This window comes from Simochromis diagramma, unplaced genomic scaffold (genome assembly GCF_900408965.1).
Source record: "Simochromis diagramma unplaced genomic scaffold, fSimDia1.1 OVJJ01000361.1, whole genome shotgun sequence".
NCBI classification, from domain to species: Eukaryota; Metazoa; Chordata; class Actinopteri; order Cichliformes; family Cichlidae; genus Simochromis; species Simochromis diagramma.
This window is the reverse complement of record NW_024386860.1, coordinates 17,513,892-17,532,057: the sequence shown is the minus strand read 5'-3', so window position 1 is coordinate 17,532,057 and position 18,166 is coordinate 17,513,892. Positions and strand designations below refer to the sequence as shown.

Genomic DNA, 18,166 nt, shown 5'->3' with positions numbered 1-18,166 from the left:
GCTACCACAGGGTGAGAGGCGGGGTACACCCTGGACGGCAGTCTATTACAGAGAGACAGACAACCATTCACACCTATGGGCAGGTTAGAATCACCAGTTAACTAAACCACACTAACTGCATGTCTTTGGACTGTGGGAGGAAGCTGAAGTACTCGGAGAGAACCCAACAAACACAGAGAGAACATACAGACTCCACACAGAAAGGTCTGGTGGTGGAGTCGAACCCGGGACAGTGGTAACCCCCCCGTTTTGTCCTTAATAGATAATAAATCAGAATCAGAAATACTTTATTAATCCTGAAGGAAATTATGGAAACCTGTAACCTTAGCAAGTTTTATAGTTTACCTTTAAAAGACAAAATGAATTATTCAGCTGTAACTTCATAGGAACAAATGCAGGTGGAAATAACTGACGATATGAAAATGTAACCTGTGACGTGTGATGTTGGACATCTTTCATTCAAAGGTTGCTCAAAATCATTTAATGACTATATTTAAACATGTGACGCTAATTTCAACATGAAGGAGCAAACATCCATGTAGTTGTGTAGATACGTGTCAGGATCTGCTGTGTCACCATCGCTGGCCCTGCACCTCCTGCATAAGAAGTGACAGGCTGCTTCAGTCCTGCAGGTACAAAATGACTTTTTCATTTTCCAGGTGGTAACTATGACGACTGAGAAGCTGCTCACTTGGATGAATTCAAGTCACTGACTGAATAGCAGAAAGATTCACTCCTCATCTCAAGTAGCAAACTGAAAGCCGCAAACACTCAGGATGTAGTGAATGTGATGATGGAGAAGTACAGCCGAGAGTGTGTGGAGGTGACCAGAAAGGCTTTAATGAAGATGAGCAGAATCTGGTGCAGAGATGATCAGGTATCACCTCAGGAACCAAATACAAGTCAAAAACAAATAAATATGTAAAAAACAGACAGATGGAGAGGATGGAGAGCAGACAATACATGCCTGCAGGTCCTCTGATGGACGTCACAGTCACTGCTGGGAAGTTAAATGAAGTTCACCTGCCACACTGGATCTGCATCGGTAAGAGGACATGAAGGCATTATTATTTAACAATAAATTACATTTACGATTCAAGTTTTCTTGTGCAGATGACGTCCCTGACATATTGGACAAGTTTGCAGTCCTTCACATAGATGACTGTGGAGATGTTGTGGAAAAAGTGTCTGATTTTCTCTCCGAGAGCGCTCCTGATGAAAGTGGGCGTTCCTGTGAAAATCAACTGTAACGTGTTGATATATCAGACCAACACAGCTTTCCTCACACTGCATGTTTATCTGATCCCACATGATCCTGGGCTACAGCAGGTTATTACATGTTTCACAGTATAAGATGGACAATGTGCAACAAATAAATCAGCAGGCAGTAATATTATAATATTGGATCCCTGTAGCATCTTTACACACACACATATAAACATATATATTCTCTCGCTCTGTAGACGATGGACCGGAGAGAAGAATCCTGTGGATACAAAGTCATCCGAAAGCCGCATCCAGAAAAGTCCTTGAAAATGTTTCATCGTTTCACCCTAAGAGCAGATTTGGATGGTGCAGAAATCTGTCCTCAGGTATGTTGAATTTATTTACTGCTCATTTGATCCCAAAACAATTTATAAAGCTTCGAAATAAGTCAGATATAAAATAAACACCTGTTCATGGTGAAGTATGTAACTGATGTATTCTCACCATGAAGTAAACTCTCCTGCTGTCTGACCATTAGCTCCAACATGTGTTGACACTGAGCAGTGAGTTGTTGTCTTTGCACCAAACTGCACAGCTGTGCACGGCTGATTTCCTCCAACAGAGTGATGATGGTGGTGTTGTCCTCTAACTTCATGAAGATATCCTCTCCATGTCTGTGAGAGCAGTCATGGCTGTTCAACATGAACAGGAGGGTGCTGAGTGCATGACCCTGGGGGGCTCCAGTGTGGCCCTAGAGGGGAGGAGCTGTGATTACCAGTCTGAACAGCAGCCTGTTTGACAGGAAGTCCAGTATCCAGTTGCACGATGTGTTCCTGAAGACCAGAGTGACGAGTCTGCCAGTCAGCTTCACAAACAGCCTGCTGAGAGAGAGTTTGTTATATTTCAGATGTATGAAGAGAGAGTGCAGGGCAGTGAAGACGACATCATCTGTGGCTGTATTCAGCTAACGACAGTTATTATTAAAGCTAACGCCTACTGGTAGATCTGTCACGGTTCTGGGTCCGTTGGACCCAGTATTTTGAGTTTATTATGTTTTGGTGTAATTTTGCATCATGGATTGTTTTCTTGTTCTCTTGTGGTTGTGGTGATTATTATTATTATTATTAGAGTTTCATGTTTCTGTTATCCATATTTTAGGAATTGTGGGTTCATGTATAGTTCAGTTCCATGTGTCATTTTCTGTCTCTCTGTGTTGAGTCCGTGTCTCTGAGTTGTGATTCATGTTTCCTGTTTTATTGTGAAAGTCCGTCTTATGTTAGTGTGTGCAGCTTTGTTCCCCATGTCTCGTTAGCCCTGATCTCTCCCAGCTGTGTCTCCCTCCTGTTGCCGATTCCCCCGTTACTACCTTGTAAGTAAGTAAGTAAAATTTATTTATATAGCACTTTTTAAGACAAAAACGCTGTTACAAAGTGCTTCACATAAAAACATGTCAAACGAACAATATAGCAACATAGAGGAAATATAAAAGCATATCAAACAAGCAATAGTACAATATAAATATAAAATAAGACAACATATTACCCAAATGCATGTCTAAACAGATGAGTTTTAAGATGTTTTTTAAAAGAGGCCACCGTGTCGATGGTGCGTAGTGAGGAGGGTAAACCGTTCCACAGTATTGGAGCCAGGGTTTGAAACGCGTGAGTCCGTGGAATAGATAAACGACCACTATCAGTGGATCTAAGAGTCCGCTTTGGAGAATAGGGTTTGAGAAGCTCCGAGATATAGATGGGGGCCTCACCTTGTAGAGACATAAACGTAAAGGTGAGGATTTTAAACTTATATCTATACCCAATCGGAAGCCAATGCAAGGATTTTAGTATAGGAGTGATATGGGAAAATTTATTGCTGTGGGTTAAAAGCCTTGCTGCAGCATTTTGAACCGCTTGGAGCCGATTTAGTGAGGCCTTAGATACGCAGGAGAAAAGTGCATTACAATAGTCTAGCCGGGAGGAAATAAAGGTGTGGACAAGCATCTCCAGTTCGGTTGTGGAGACAATAGTCCTGAGTTTGGCAATATTTCTTAAGTGGAAAAAGCAGGAACGGGTCACGGATTTAATATGAACGTCAAAGGACAAAGATTGGTCGAAAATTATCCCAAGATTCCGAGCAGTGGCTTTTATCGTCGATGAAAAAGCACCCAGATGTTGACTAATTTGGGGCTTGATATTCTCTGGGGCAAGGATTAAGCACTCGGTCTTATCTGCGTTCAGTTGCAGGAAATTGTTTGTCATCCAAAGATTAATTTCCTTAAGACAGTCCATAAGAGTGGATAGCTTGTCTAATTCCCAAGATTTAAAAGAAATGTATAATTGGATGTCGTCTGCATACAAATGATAAGAAATATTTTTGAAACCGCTAATGATCCGGCCTAAGGGAAGAATATATAGTGAAAATAACAGGGGGCTTAAAACCGAACCTTGTGGAACTCCACATAGAAACTTCGCCACGTCTGATTGGAAGTTTCCCACTGAAACTAGAAGCGTCCTATCTTCCAGAAATGAGGTGAACCACTTTAGAACAGATCCAGATATCCCTACCATGCAATTTAAGCGATGGATTAAGATCTGATGGTCAACGGTATCAACGGTATTGTGTATATAAGCCCTGTGTTTTCCCATGCTCGGTGTCGCGTCGTACCCTCAGATTATGCCTGTGTGTTCCTGGTCTCCGGTTTCAGTGGTCACTTCATGTTTGATTTTCATGTCAGCAATAAAGCTGAGGTTTTGAGTTTCACGTTTGTGTCTGAGTCCTGCGTTTGGATCCTCCTCTCCGCCTGCCCGCACACAGAGCCCTGACAAGATCAGCCCAGTAAATACTGTGTTTCTGTATTTTTACTGGTTCATTTTTCACTTTCAGATGAATCACAAAGAAGTGGTAAAGTACAAGGTAAGATGTTTCACATGATTTGTGTATAAAAAGAACTGCACTTTGTGTTTGGCTGTGGTGGGTTCCCTTTGGTATGACAACATTAGTGCTGAATATTGGCATCCAATAATCAGACGGTGTCAGAGAGGGGAAGAAAGAAACAGACTCAGGCAGAGGCAGACATCTGTTTGACTGGTTTGAGGGTGAAGAGGGGGAAAAAGCAGAAAGATACCGAGTTAGATTTGATTATGTACAAAGTAAAAAGAAGCACAACAATGAATCAGTCTTTAATGTTTAACACATATCAGTGAGTTCTGTTTGGAAATAAGTAACAGAGGATGTAAGCTATGCATGGATTTAGTCTTTGATTATCAACATATGTGATGAATCTCTGCAATCTTTCCTCAGCAAACCACTTTGTGGATAAACACAGAGTGGAGCTGATCCAGAGAGTGAGCAACATCGAGCCGATTCTGGATGAGCTCCTGAAAGAAAAAGTTATCCAGCAGGAAAGTTATGACAGAATCAGAGCTCTGCAGACCTCTCAGGAAAAGATGAGGGAACTCTACAGCGGTCCCCTGAAAGCCGGCAGTGCCTCCAAAGATGTCTTCTACCAAATCCTTCAGACACACGAGAGACTCCTTCTTAATGACCTCTGCTGAAAGGACGTTTGCTGAAATCCATTTTGTGTTCTACAGTGAAAGTATTTACAAAAAGGAAATGCTGCCATTATGTTTCTGATGTAAACATAAGAAATATCAGACTCTTTGTTTTATGCTTTAATATGATGGTGGGTGGATTTATAACACTGGTTATAATTTGGACCTGGTGACATCATACAGGCTACGAATGTTTACTCTGTTGTTAATAATTACAGGTGCTGGTTGCTGCACATCAGGGGTGTCAAACTCAAGGCACACTTTAGGTCGTGGGCCAAACAAGATAAACATTTATTGAACACACTAAAACATGTTTTTTAAACATAAATGTGAATAAAAACAGACAGGAATATTATTCCAGAATAAATGCACTTAAAAAAATAAACTTTAACTTTGTATTTGATTTATTTTATATTTTGCTCTCCATAAAAATATATCCTGTCAAAATTATGCAAATTAGAAATATGAACATGCTGCCAAAAAACCCAGAAAAAATAAATGAAAGCAAACACAAGGTTGGAGCCGCATGTAGACGAGCAAAGTGCGCCGACTTTGTTCAACATTACTCGGCAACAGGGAAAGTGAGGCAGGTTGCACTGGTGCATCTGTGACAGCTTCACTTGAAATGCCTCCACCGCATCATACATGCCATGTTCATGAACTGACAGGTTTCCTTGCTGAGCTCAAAAACTCTGAGAACTTTTATCCCAACTCAGCCAGCGGACCTCTGTATGATGAGGAATGTCGGCAAACTCTGAATCTATTTCCCACATAAAAGACTGAAATTGACGCTGATTTAAACCTTTAGCTCAGATAAAATTTACGGTCTGCGTTACGGTGATCATTACATGCTCCATTTTTAGGACTTTACCACACAGCCTTTCCTGGTGTGTGATGCAGTGATGTGCTGTTAACTCACCGTACAGTTCTCCTGCATCTTTACTAGATCCTACATCCTGCACAACACCAGCGCTCCATCTGTTGTCCCAGGGCAGTTTCATGTCGGTTACACTTTGAAATACCTTTTCAAAAATGTCTTTTCCTGTCGTTGTCCCGTGCATTGATTTAATGTTCAATATTTACACTCCACGGATGAAGACGGTCAGCTGTGCAATGTCCATCATGTCTGTACTTTCATCCACAGCAAGAGAGTATGCAATGAAGTTTTTGCTTCTTTCACACAACTGTGTTCTTAAATCAGTGGCCATCTCACAAACCCGATCAGCAATCGTATTTCTGCTCAGGCTCACATTTGCCAAGATCTGCGTTTTGTCTGGACACAAGACGTCGCACAGCTTCATCATGCAGCTCTTCAGAAACTCTCCCTCGGTAAATGGCCGGGCTGATTTGGCTCCTCTGCTACAATAGAACTTGCTTTCACAACAGCTTCAGTTTGTGGCTTTGCTCTGGTGACAAACGTCTGCTGAATTGGTAAATGACCTGTGTTTGTATAGCGCTTTACTAGTCCCTGAGGACCCCAAAGCACTTTACACATCCAGTCATCCACCCATTCACACACTGGTGATGGCAGCTACATTGTAGCCACAGCCACCCTGGGGCGCACCGACAGAGGCGAGGCTGCCGGACACTGGCGCCACCAGTAGGCAACGGGTGAAGTGTCTTGCCCAAGGACACAACGACCGAGCCGGGGCTCGAACCGGCAACCTTCCGATTACAAGGCGACCGACCACCCAACTCTTGAGCCAGGTTCGCCCCTGTCAGATTCTTCTTTAGCTCTTCTACCTTCTGTAGTTTCTGCTCTGCATTTTGGTTTTTCAGCTTGTGTTTTGACTCGTAGTGCCGTCTTAAATTAAATCCCTTAATTACAGCCACATTAGCTCCACTAATAAGATACGGGTTTACCAGCAATGTTTGTCAACATATATTCAGCCTCCTGCGCTGGTGCTGAAAGGCTCTGTTTTCAAAATGAACTTTTCTCTTCGCCATTGTGAGGGGACAGCTAACAGAAGTTTGACTTGATTGACGCAAGAATGTTCCCAGGTAGCCTAGCGTTCAACAAGGAGGCTGCAGCGCTGCATTATGGGATCTTTAAGTTGTAGTTTGTGTGTTATTAGCACCTCCATATCGCCGCGGCATGCATAACAATAATAATAAATCTATATATAATGATCTTGCGGGCCATATATAAATGTACGCCGGGCCGGATGTGGCCCGCGGGCCTTGAGTTTGACACATGTGCTGTACATGAATCCTGAAACCAGGAAAGAATGAGACTGGGAGACGTGTCGCAGCTGAGCTTTCATCCCACTTCACACTTTGTCTTTTGCATATTTAATATTTTCAAACCTTCCTCACATATTCAAATTTTAAAAAATCGCAATATTCATCCATCTAAAAGTTTTATAGACAGTATAATGTGTCAGAATTGAAATAAAATGTCTTTTTGTAATTTAGTGAAGCTGATTTTGCCCACAAACACATTCTGCTGCTGCGTTTACGACAGGATCCCTCCTTTAATAACATGTTTCACATGATAATTAGACACTAAAGTTTCATTAAAGCACAACAGAAACTTAGAATGTAATGTAGAAGCAGCAGCTGTTTGTGGTGATCACAGTTATCAGACTTTTACAGTTTTTGATCTGTTTTATTTAGTTTTTTTCAGATTCTGTTTAAGTTCATTTAGTTTCCAGAGAGCGTTTGCTCATTTCAGTTTAGATTTTTGCGTTTAGTGTGAACATGTTTAGTTTTATCCCAAAAAGTTGACTCGGTTCATTTGGTCGTAGCGTTTTCAGTGGGAGAAACGTTTTGTCACTCATCCAAGTGACGTCTTCAGTCTCAGCTGACTGCAGGTTTGCAACCTTATAAAAAGTACGTTTGCATAATGACTGAAAAACCCCAATGAAAGAAACATGGCGGGGGAGGTCAGTTCCGTATCATATTATGCAACTTCTCACGACCAGGTTGGGGGATGGTGGGGGTTGGAGGGGTGTGTGGGGGTGATTAAGGAGGATGGCAACCACTGACCAACCCCACTGATCAAAGACCACTCAGGGCGTCTGTGGTGCTTGCTTCTGCCTCGCCTGGCCGCTGTGTCAGTAGGGGATGGTGTTTCGCTCTGGTTTAGCGTCGCTGATGGACCCCATTTGTGGCTCCAGTGATTGACGAGAGTCAACCTTAGATACTGATACGTATGTGTATGGTTTACGCGACACGTCAGCTTTTTAGATGTCCCGCCATATACTGATGGAAATCTCACAGTCTAAGAAAGGCTAACCTGCCACTTTTCATATCCTCCCTGGTGAATTTGATGTGTCGGTCCACCGAGTTAATGTGATCCGGGAAGTAGTACGGTCCTGGGATTTCATTTTCACCCCAGGTGTCATCCACATATCTGAACCAATGGCTTGGTGGTGTTCAGGGTAGGATAGCAAAGCCCTTTTCCACTTCTTTCCATGTACAATGTGCCACGATGAGGTGAAACTGGGAGCCCACGGCACACCCATGTTTCTGCCTGTAGAACTGACCCTTGTAGGTGAAGTATGGTGAAGAAGACACAGTTCCAAAGCAAACACACTTGGTCGATGCGGATGAGGTCCTGTTGCTGAGGTTGGGGTCATCCTAACCTTACGGACTACCTCCACGCTTCCGTGACTGGGATGCAAGTGAAGAAGATGTACGCGTACAGACCATGGTTTCATCTGCCTCCATGATGACATCTCTCACGCGTCTCAACAAAACCAGGGTGTTCTGGATGTGGGTGTTCAGAGCTGCCCACCACGGGTTGAGGATCGAAGCAAGAAACTTGGAGATGTTATAGGTGACAGGAGTTATCATGCAGACAATACTTTCTAAAGGTGCACCCTGTTTATGTATTTCGGTAAACCATACAGACTGTGGTGCGACTCCCGGGTACAGCCTTGGTATGAGGTCCGGTCACAGCTTGTCTTGTTCTAACTGCTTTCAGACAGTCTATCACCTCTCCATGGAGCCACTTCCTGGGTCTCGTTTCAGGGGCTCTAAAGTATTTTCATCAACTGAGTAGTGACAAAATCTTCTCATGATAGTCTTCTGGTTTAGAATTACTGTGCACCTACCCTTGTCTGCTGGACGGGATGATACTGTTGTGTCATCACTAAGTGATGTGAGTGCCTTCCTCTCCTCCATGGTGATGTTGTGATGCTGGGGGCTTTGCATTGCTGAGACAGGCCGAAACTTTCGTCCGTAGTTGCTCTTGTTCCACTTCTGCAATATTTGTTGTTACGAATTGCTGTTTCTGTGGCTGTGATCAGCTCCACTAGCTTGGAGATTTACTTTCCTGGATGATTGAGAATGAATCAATGACATTGTACTGGTTCCATTTATTACTTCACAGTGTAACTTTTTCAGCAGCTATTTTAAAAACAATCTCAACGTCCTTTTGGGGACAAACACTTAATCCTTCCAATTTTCTTCAAGGTTCAAGCTGATGTTTGACGTTCACGTCCAATCACAGTTTTCATTTGGGTGATAGAGAAAGTACAACGTCCATGTCAGTAATGTTGCCATTAGTGAAAACAAAGCAGTCAGTTTCCATCCAGCAATGAACAAACAGCAGACATGCTGTCCTTCATGTATAATATGATTTCTTCATTTTCCAGGTGGTAACTATGACGACTAAGAAGTGCTCATTGAAACACTGAACCAGTTGAGTCCAGAGGACTTTGCTGAGTTCAAGTCACTCATTGAACAGGAGAAAGATCTATCATCCAAGCCAAAGGGCCGACTGAAACAGCAAACACAAGGATGTAGTGAAGCTGATGAGGAGACGTACAGAGGCGAGATGTGGAGGAGACCAGAAAGGCTTTAATGAAGATGAACAAAGGATGATCTGGTGCAGAGATTATCAGGTATCACCTCAGGAAACCACAAATAGAAGAACAAAGAATTAAATGATTGAGAATACCTGCACATAGTCATCACATTCAGAGAAAACCAGGCTGACTGATAGAAAAATCTCTTGACTCTGTGTTGTGTAGTGAAGATGAACAAAGACGTTTATATTTTCTGGCTGCTTTTTATAACGTGTTAGGAGCGAATCATGTGCAGGTCAGGCAGGTTGGCTCATTACAGGAGGCTCACACAGCACACTACAAAATAATAGCAGCTTATAGCCGGTGCGTGCAGTGATATTATGGTGCGTTTCAGGACTATCAATTACACAAACCACTGCCCTCTCTTATTAACAGTTAGACAGTTACAGAGGTCACATGCTCTGTATAGTGGTCGCACACTGCTGATTACCAATGATCCCACACAGTGCAGTGATCCACTGCCTCTGAGAGAGGGCGCCATTGAGCCAATAAACACTCACAATCCATTGTGGTTATTATGGAATCACACACACCATAAACACTGTTACACAATCTCAGTTACATATTTTGATCAGATCAGAAAACAAAAACATCCAACATCATTCAACAGGTTGGAAAGTCTTCAAGCAGCCTCGACGTTATAATTAGTCACTATTAACCCTCATCATACTGACTGAAGTCTGTGGTAGATTTTTGTCATACCTCACAGATGTGTTTTTTTCTGTCTTTACATTTTTAATGAATTTGTCAGTTTGTTGCTAATGTTTCACACAATTTTCTATTTCTGCTTTGATTGGCGCTTCTTTAAAAATACAAAATGTTTTTAGTGTCAGAGGACTCCAGTCAAACAATTCCACCTTTACAGTTTTAATAAATGGGACTTATTAACTGTATTGTGAATTTATTCAGTTGCAGCTGGTTCCTAAATTAAAGTAACACACAGTATCTAGTATCTGTCAGTGTTATAAAGAAGAAAGACTAGATGCAATCACTGCCTTCATCGTCTGGATGGGGAACTTTCCAGACTAGAAGTTATCAGAATGTTGGAGACGTAGCTGCATCTACTGTACCTGAGAGAGCTGGAGTTCTCCTGGTCACGCAACCCATATCAAGGAAGCATGTAACAGACACGCATGTGCAGCACGCTTTGGAGAGACAAAGCGCTTCATGGAGTCATGACCTCCAGCTCTCACTGGGGCAGTTTGAATCTGAATGTGCAACAAGTGGGTGAAAGTAGCACCTCCAAGTTTTAGGCCATGGTTCTCAGCTGGGTAAAGGGTGGAGTGCTCACTCCAGGTCACGGACGAGTTCCCCCATTTGGAGGAGTTTAAGTATCTAAGGGTGTCGTTCACAGGGGAGGGGAGAGTGGAGCAGGAGACTGACAGATAGATTAGTGCTGTGTTTGCAGTGATTGTGGATGCTCTGCTGATCTGCCCTGGTGAGGAGAGAGCGGCCCTGATGTTTTAGATTGTAGGTGGAGCTATGTTCCTGTCCATGCATATGGTCACAAGCTCTGAGGACTGAAAGAATGAGATTATGGATACAAACAGAAATGAGTTTCCTTTAAGTCTATCTGGGAATGTCCTACCAGGAGGAGGCTGCTGGACAGATCTAGACATGTCTGGCTGATCCTCTGAGTCTTATCCAGTAGATAATGCAGGGTTCTGGAGCCGATGTAGGTGAGGGGACTGGTCCAGCCTCACTGCCTTGACCTGCAAGTGTCTGCCCTACTTCCCTGATATGAAGAAACCTGAGTAGCCTTGCAGGTCAAATCTCTCTAATCTCTGGTCCAAAGGGCCAGGACTGTCCAGGACTGTCCACTGAAGTCCATCGAGGATGTTTTGAGGAGAGGATGTTGTCTAACCTAACGTTCATCATGGACAGCACCTCCCACTGTCACGGTCCTGGGTCGGTGAGCCAGTGTTTTGAGTTTTGTACTTTTTGTTTTCTTAGGATGATTGTGGTTTGGGTTTCAGTTTTGTACTTCTAGCTCTTCTGTTTCTCCTTGGATTGAGAGTTCTACTGCTTTAGGTTGGGTCCCTGTACCCCCATGCTCTGTGTAAGTTTTACTTCTGTCCTAGTGTTTGCCTTCTCGTTCCCCAGTCCGTAGTGTCTCATGTTGCTCTTGTCCTGTTACTCAGGAAAGAGCAAACAACAAATGGACGTACACTGACGATGAGACTGTCAAAGTAAAACAGGAAGTACACGACAGACACAGAGACCCAGACTAGACACTGAACAGAGGGAACACTGTCTCATTGTTACTATTAGTGTCAGCTGTGTTCCCTGTGTGCTCCTACGTCCCTCGTTAGCTTTCTGTGTATTTATGTCAGAGTCTCCCTTAGGCTAGGTTCACACTGCAGGTGAAAGCGCATCAAATCTGATTTTTCTGACCCTCTGCGACCCATCTATCCGATCATGGTCTGACAGTGTGAACGGCACAAATCCGATATTTTCAAATCCGATCTGGGTCACTTTCGTATGTGGTCCTGAATCCGATACATATCCGATGTTTCAGAAAGCGACTGCTGTTTGATGGTCAAGTCGCATTAAATCCGTCTTTTACGTCACTGACACAAGACAGACGCCAATTATCAGCGCCAGAGAAGACATCGCGAACGCTTCCTGGCCATCCAGTGAAACTGCTGGGAAGACAACGTTGGAGAAACGTGAACATTTTATTTGTTCTGTATAATCTGCAGATTCTGACAGAAATCTGCAGCTATCCTTTGAAGCAGCGCTCCTCTCAAACAGCAATAAGGATCATTATTAGGTTATTTACATTATTATGTAAATAACAAAATAACTTAAAGCAAAAATTGGGAAACGTAAAGTCCGAAGTCTTTAAATTAAGGCCATCAGTCAAACATACTGTTGCTCTGGGTCTAAACAGAGCGCGTTGTGTGTGACGTCTTCTTTTGCGCATGCGGGCGCTTTGAGCGTTCACACTAGAGCGCCTTTGCTGTCGCATTTTATTTGTAGTTTGAACAAGCAGACAAAAAAATCGGATTTGATCAAAAAATCAGAATTGAACATTAAGACCTGCAGACTGAACGTAGCCTTAGATCTGTGTCGCGTCGTCACTCATGGTTGTGTGGAATTCTCCAAGTGTTCAGCGAACTAGTTTTTCCCAGTTTAGTTTTGTATTGTTTATTTGCCCTTTCTGTAAAACAAAGCCATTTTTTGAGTTACGTCTTGTTTCTGTGAGTCTGCATCCGGGTCCTCTCCTGCCAGCACACAGCCGCTCCTTGACACCCACCCCCTGCATGAGACTGTAGGAGCACTGTTACACTCACAGCATAGGAAGGAGCGCTACTGTAGGTCATTCTCAGCAGGTTATCTTACTCATCAGCTTGTTTGTTCACTGTGCATTTCACCAGAATCACACACACACACACACACACACACACACACACACACACACACACACACACACACACACAGACACACATTCTTGTACAGAAAAAGTGAAAAAAGTGAAAAACAAAAATAATGTAAAAAGAATAATCAAATCACATCAATTGTAATTAATAGTTTACGTTTAATTTTAGTTATTAACTTAACTAATGCACTCCAAGCTAATGCTGATTATGTTCTTATCTTTGGGGGAGAGGTTGGTGGTGAGAGAGGCACTTCCAGCATGAAGATGTGTTCCACCTTCATGGAAACAATCTGAAACGCAGGATTCCTTCATAGATCCCATATCTTCTCAAAGCTACATAATCCACAGGGAAAACCCTGGGAGTCTTGAGAAGCTGCGTTTTATTGCTTCGCTATGTAACCCACAAATATGAGTATTTGCACGACCTCCATAAAGGGAACAAGTAGCTTTGAGAAGAACAGACTGTACGCAGTGAAGGAAGCCACCTGGCGGGACAAGATACTGACATCATCCTGGGAGGGCTGCACTCACATCATATAACCACTCACACTGTATAACCACGCTTGCACAACACACTTTCTAACCATATATAGTAATTTGTCTTAGTTAATACAGCAACGAGCTTTATGAATAGTCATGTGTGTAAACAATAAAAACGACCTGCAGGGGGAAACAAGTTGAAGTGGGTTGGAGATCAACTGCTTCCCTCTCGCGAGTGAACACTTGAGCTGTGTGTGACCTCGTTCCTGAGTGAGTTTCTGTTTATCCAGCAGTATCAGGGGTAAAACTCTGACAGCGCTCTTCTGGACAGAGATCTCTAATGTTTTCCTGGGATCTGCTGGAGCCACTATGCCACCTGGGTGACGTCCCAGCTGGTATGGCTTCATATTTATGTCTCTCACTCCAAGTTACGGTTGGTTAGCATGGGAGAGGCAGCCTGGGACCCTCATTGGACAGAAACGCCCCGGTCTGGAGTCGACTCCCGTCACGTTCAAAGACATGTAGTGTATATTTATATATGTGTGTGTGTGTGTGTGTGTATATATACACACTCATAAAAGTGATCAGCGATCAGAGTATCCTGTGTGTGCTCTCATTCACAAAGTTAGGCCTCTCTCTAAAATCATTATTAACGAGTTAACGAGGTTTAAGTGTCACTTTGATGTGAAATCTTTTATGTTCTAAATCCTCATAAAGCCTGATGATAAAACAGTTTCTAATCTGACTTTTTCTCTTTCTTTTCTCCTCAGACAAACAGTTTCCTCCACTGAGCCAGAGAGTGAGTAACGTCACATCAGTCGACTTCACACAGTTCAGCTTTGATTCAGTAGATGAAGACTGAAAATGATCTTCATCTTAAACACAAATCATACACATGAGATTCAAGCTGCAGCTTTGTCATGTACACATGAGTTTTATACATGATTGGTACAGAAATATTAAACCTTATTTACATTTTAAAAGCAGATTAAATTCAAGTCTTTCTGTTTATCAGTAAAGATGTGAGCAGTTAAAGCTCCCCTCTGTTTGTAAAATCAGGAGACTCACTGCAGTTTTTGTAGCTCAGTCTTTGACAGAGTTACAGTCAGGCAGTAAAACAGAGTCACAAACCTGTTCATGAAAATTAAATCCTTCAAAAAGAGGAAAAAATGAGCCAAGAAATAAAAAACCAATCCAAGCAGGTACCCACCGAGCACCAGATGTTCATGGAGGTTATTTTCTGCTCTACATCTGGTCGACCGGTCATGACCTTAAAAAGACGCAGCTTTATGTCTGAAGGTCAAAGGTCATCTTTTCAGGTTTTTAGAAGGAATTGGATTCAAACATGAATTTATTTTTAGCACACTAAAATGTTTCTGTTGATTAAAAATCAAACAGACATTTGAATGGTGCATCGCTGTCATGTGACCTCTGTTTTCACCAGGTGGAAACGATGGAGTCTCTTATTGAGCTGCTTTTGGAGACACTGGCTGATCTGAGAGGCAGCGAGGTCAGAGACTTCATCGAGATCCTGAGAAGAAAACGTGGCTCAATGAGCCCCATGAGTCTGCCCGAGATGTCAGGCCTGCCGGACGTGCAGGACGTGCAGGACGTGGTGTTTTTGATGGTGAGGACTTTTGGCCAACAGTCAGTGAAGAAGATCGTGGAGGTTTTAAAGAAGATGGAGAGGACTGATCTGGCTCAGAGGCTGACAGACAGCAGCTCAGAAGCTCAAAGTGAGATAAAGACAAAACATGTTAAAATGATAAAAGTGTTTCTGCTTCAGTTCATATTAGAAACAGTCAGATTTACAGAGCAAAGAGAGCATTGTTGACGAGCAGAAAATGATGTTCAGCAGGTTTAAATGTAACTTTTTTTGTTGATCTCTGTATATTTTTTAAAGCTCGATTAGCTTTTATTAAACACTTATTTACATTTCTGTTATTTTCTCTTTTTTTCAGACAAACATCTGGATGAACATCTGTCTGCACTGATCCATAAAGTGAGTAACGTCTCATCTGTCTGACTCTGCAGAGTTCAGCTTTGATTCAATAAGATGCAGTTTGAAAATCATAATTTCATCATTTAGATTAAACAGTTGTCACAGAAATGTTTTTAGATTAAAAATCAAACATTATTAAAAAGTGTGTTTACATAAATACATCTTAATAAATAAGATAATAAAAGAAAACAAAGTGTTTCAGAGGAAACATTGAAAACATTCAAAGTTTTAAAACAGCTACAAAAACATAAATCTGTAATTTTCTCAGTGAGGAAACATTTTTTCTTCATGAATGTTTGCTTTGAATGTTCCAGGTTGCAACAATGGCAGCTGTTAAAGATCAGCTTCTAGAAACACTGGAGGATTTGAGTGATCAGGATCTCAAGGAGTTCAAGTTGTTCCTGCAGTTCACTTGTTTTCAGAAGAGTCTTCCACAAATCGAACTGAGAACTGACAGAAGAGGAATAGTGAATGATATGATTGATAAACTTGGTCATCAGTCTGTGGAGGTGATCAGGGAGGTTTTAACAGACATGCAGAGAACTGATCTGGTGCAGAGGCTGTCAGAGAGCAGCTCAGGACTCAAAGGTAAGAGGAAATAATCTGTCAGAGTGTCTGTAATAACTTTAATACATTTTATTTATTCATTAAAGTTTATTTAACCAGGAAAAAATAAACTTGTGACATTAAAAATCTGTTTTACAAGAGTGTCCTGGCCAAGAAGGACAGCTGTACCATAATCATAAGCTGCATAAATTAATAGACAAATCCATACATCAGATATGGTGTGATTATTCTTAACTGTGTGTGGAAGGATTTTAAATATAATATTACAACTTACAGTAAAAATGAATTTAAAGAATTAAATCATAATCTGTCAGAGAAACTCACAACAAGAACTGCATAATATAAACTTTATTATCATTTATAAATGAAAGAATGTTTCCTCTGATTTATTTTGGACAGACGTTGATAAATGAACACATTCAGGTTGTACAAACACAGTAAAATTAAACAGATTTGTTTTCATATTTCAATGTTTTAAAGTAAAAATATTCAGCTTATTGAATCAGTGACTTTCTTTAGTAAATGTTGTTTTAAAGCTCTTTGAACTTCTTTCCTTTGAAAATATTTTTCTTTGTTTTTGCATTTTGAGCTCATTAATATCAGTCTTGTGTTGTAAATGGATCTTTATGTTAGCTTTGATTGAAACTCCACTATGGAGACAGACGACCTGTATGAGGTAAATGATTCAAAGTCTTTTCAGTGATTTCTCTGTGATTGTGTAACTATGGCCTCCTCCTGCCTTCAGTCAGCACAGCTGAAAGTGAAATATTAAAGCTTTTTATTGTCAGGACTCAGTGTTATACTCAGGATGAGCACACATAAAGGACACACACAGTGTCTGTGTCATGTAGTTACAGTTTGTATTCAATGTGTTGCAGCTGCAGGATCATCAGCTGAAGGATTTGATGTGGAGGAAACAGAGAAAGGTCAGTGTCCAGAAAACACATGAATCAATAAATACACTCATTGATATGAAGATGAAGAAGATGAAGAAGAAGAATTACTGAATGAAACAGAACTGGATCATTTCCTCACACGTTGATAGTTTCCCATCAAATATGACTTCATGTTAACAAGTTTAATGTTGTTATTAATCCAACTTACAAGGATCATCAGAATGAAATCAAAGCATCAGTTATTTCAAAGTGTCTGATTATTAACACTGATGTTAAATCAGTCATGAATGAAGCTTTTAATCTTTCTTTTCTGTCAGAGAAACACTCTGAGGATGAACGTTGGCCTGCACTGATCCACAAAGTGAGTCATGTCACATCTGTCTGACTTCAGATCATCCAGCTTTCATTTCATAAACACAGGATAGAAATCTTCAATAGAAACAAATGATTTGATTTTGATTGGAAAAGTCAAAGTTTGATAAGTTGAGCGTGTGCAGTGAGGGAGGTCTGCAGCAGGTCAGAAAAGTCCTGAACTTGTTAACAGAAGCAGAATAATTGTTAATCAGCTGTTTGTGATCATTGTGACAAATATGACCAATGACATCATCACCTTATGTGATGGATGATGTCATCTAAACACATCTACATTTGTAAAGTGTTGATGAGAAAACAAACAAACCTGAAAGTGAGAAATGTCACATTTATCTCATGAACATTTTCTTTGAATTTTCCAGGTAGAAACGATGGAGTCTGTTATTGAGCTGCTGCTGGAAACTCTGGATGGTCTCAATGATCGAGAGCTACATGAGTTCAATCAGAGCCCTGAGTTCAACTGGAACCTGCGACAAATTCATCATGATAAATATGACTCAGTCTTCTCATGGATGTGGTACATGAGGACAGACCTGCAGGAGGTGGTGTTTCTGATGGTGCAGACTTACGGCCAACAGTCAGTGGAGAAGACCATGGAGGTCTTAAAGAAGATGAAGAGGACTGATCTGGCTCAGAGGCTGTCAGACTGCAGCTCACTGCCTCGAAGTAAGACAACAAAATCAAAACTCATTAAAGTCATAAAACTGTTTTCATGTCTCATAAACGTCTGACTAAAGTCTTCTTTGACTTTATAAATAATATTTGTAATAAAGACAAAAAACACATCTTTAAAACATATTTTATGGCTGTTCTGGAAAAATATACTTCAATAAATACATAAAAATGAGACCAGATTAAATCCAAATACTTTGTGAGGAGGAGTAAAAATGACTCCTTCA

At 41.4% G+C, this 18,166-nt stretch overlaps 1 protein-coding gene and 1 long non-coding RNA gene across 5 annotated transcripts in view; both read left to right on the top strand.

Moving 5' to 3' along the window:
* The window catches only part of LOC120733129, a 63,632-nt gene that overhangs the window by 27,852 nt on the left and 17,614 nt on the right, over window positions 1–18,166 (top strand). The window contains exons 1-8 of one of the 4 annotated variants that reach the window (XM_040031172.1): window positions 12,760–13,825; window positions 14,201–14,229; window positions 14,875–15,166; window positions 15,392–15,432; window positions 15,747–16,020; window positions 16,878–16,925; window positions 17,213–17,256; window positions 17,630–17,933. The exons of 1 other annotated variant lie outside the window; for it this stretch is intronic. In XM_040031172.1, coding sequence (XP_039887106.1) covers window positions 13,771–13,825; window positions 14,201–14,229; window positions 14,875–15,166; window positions 15,392–15,432; window positions 15,747–16,020; window positions 16,878–16,925; window positions 17,213–17,256; window positions 17,630–17,933 — 1,087 coding nt within the window. In that variant the 5' untranslated portion in view covers window positions 12,760–13,770. Of the gene's footprint in view, window positions 1–12,759; window positions 13,826–14,200; window positions 14,230–14,874; window positions 15,167–15,391; window positions 15,433–15,746; window positions 16,021–16,877; window positions 16,926–17,212; window positions 17,257–17,629; window positions 17,934–18,166 lie in introns of those variants that run through there. 2 more of the 4 variants (XM_040031171.1, XM_040031173.1) reach the window with 2 other exon arrangements.
* LOC120733173 lies at window positions 9,694–10,150 on the top strand. The gene is made up of 2 exons (XR_005695747.1): window positions 9,694–9,750; window positions 10,040–10,150. It is a non-coding gene; the product is annotated as an uncharacterized LOC120733173 (long non-coding RNA).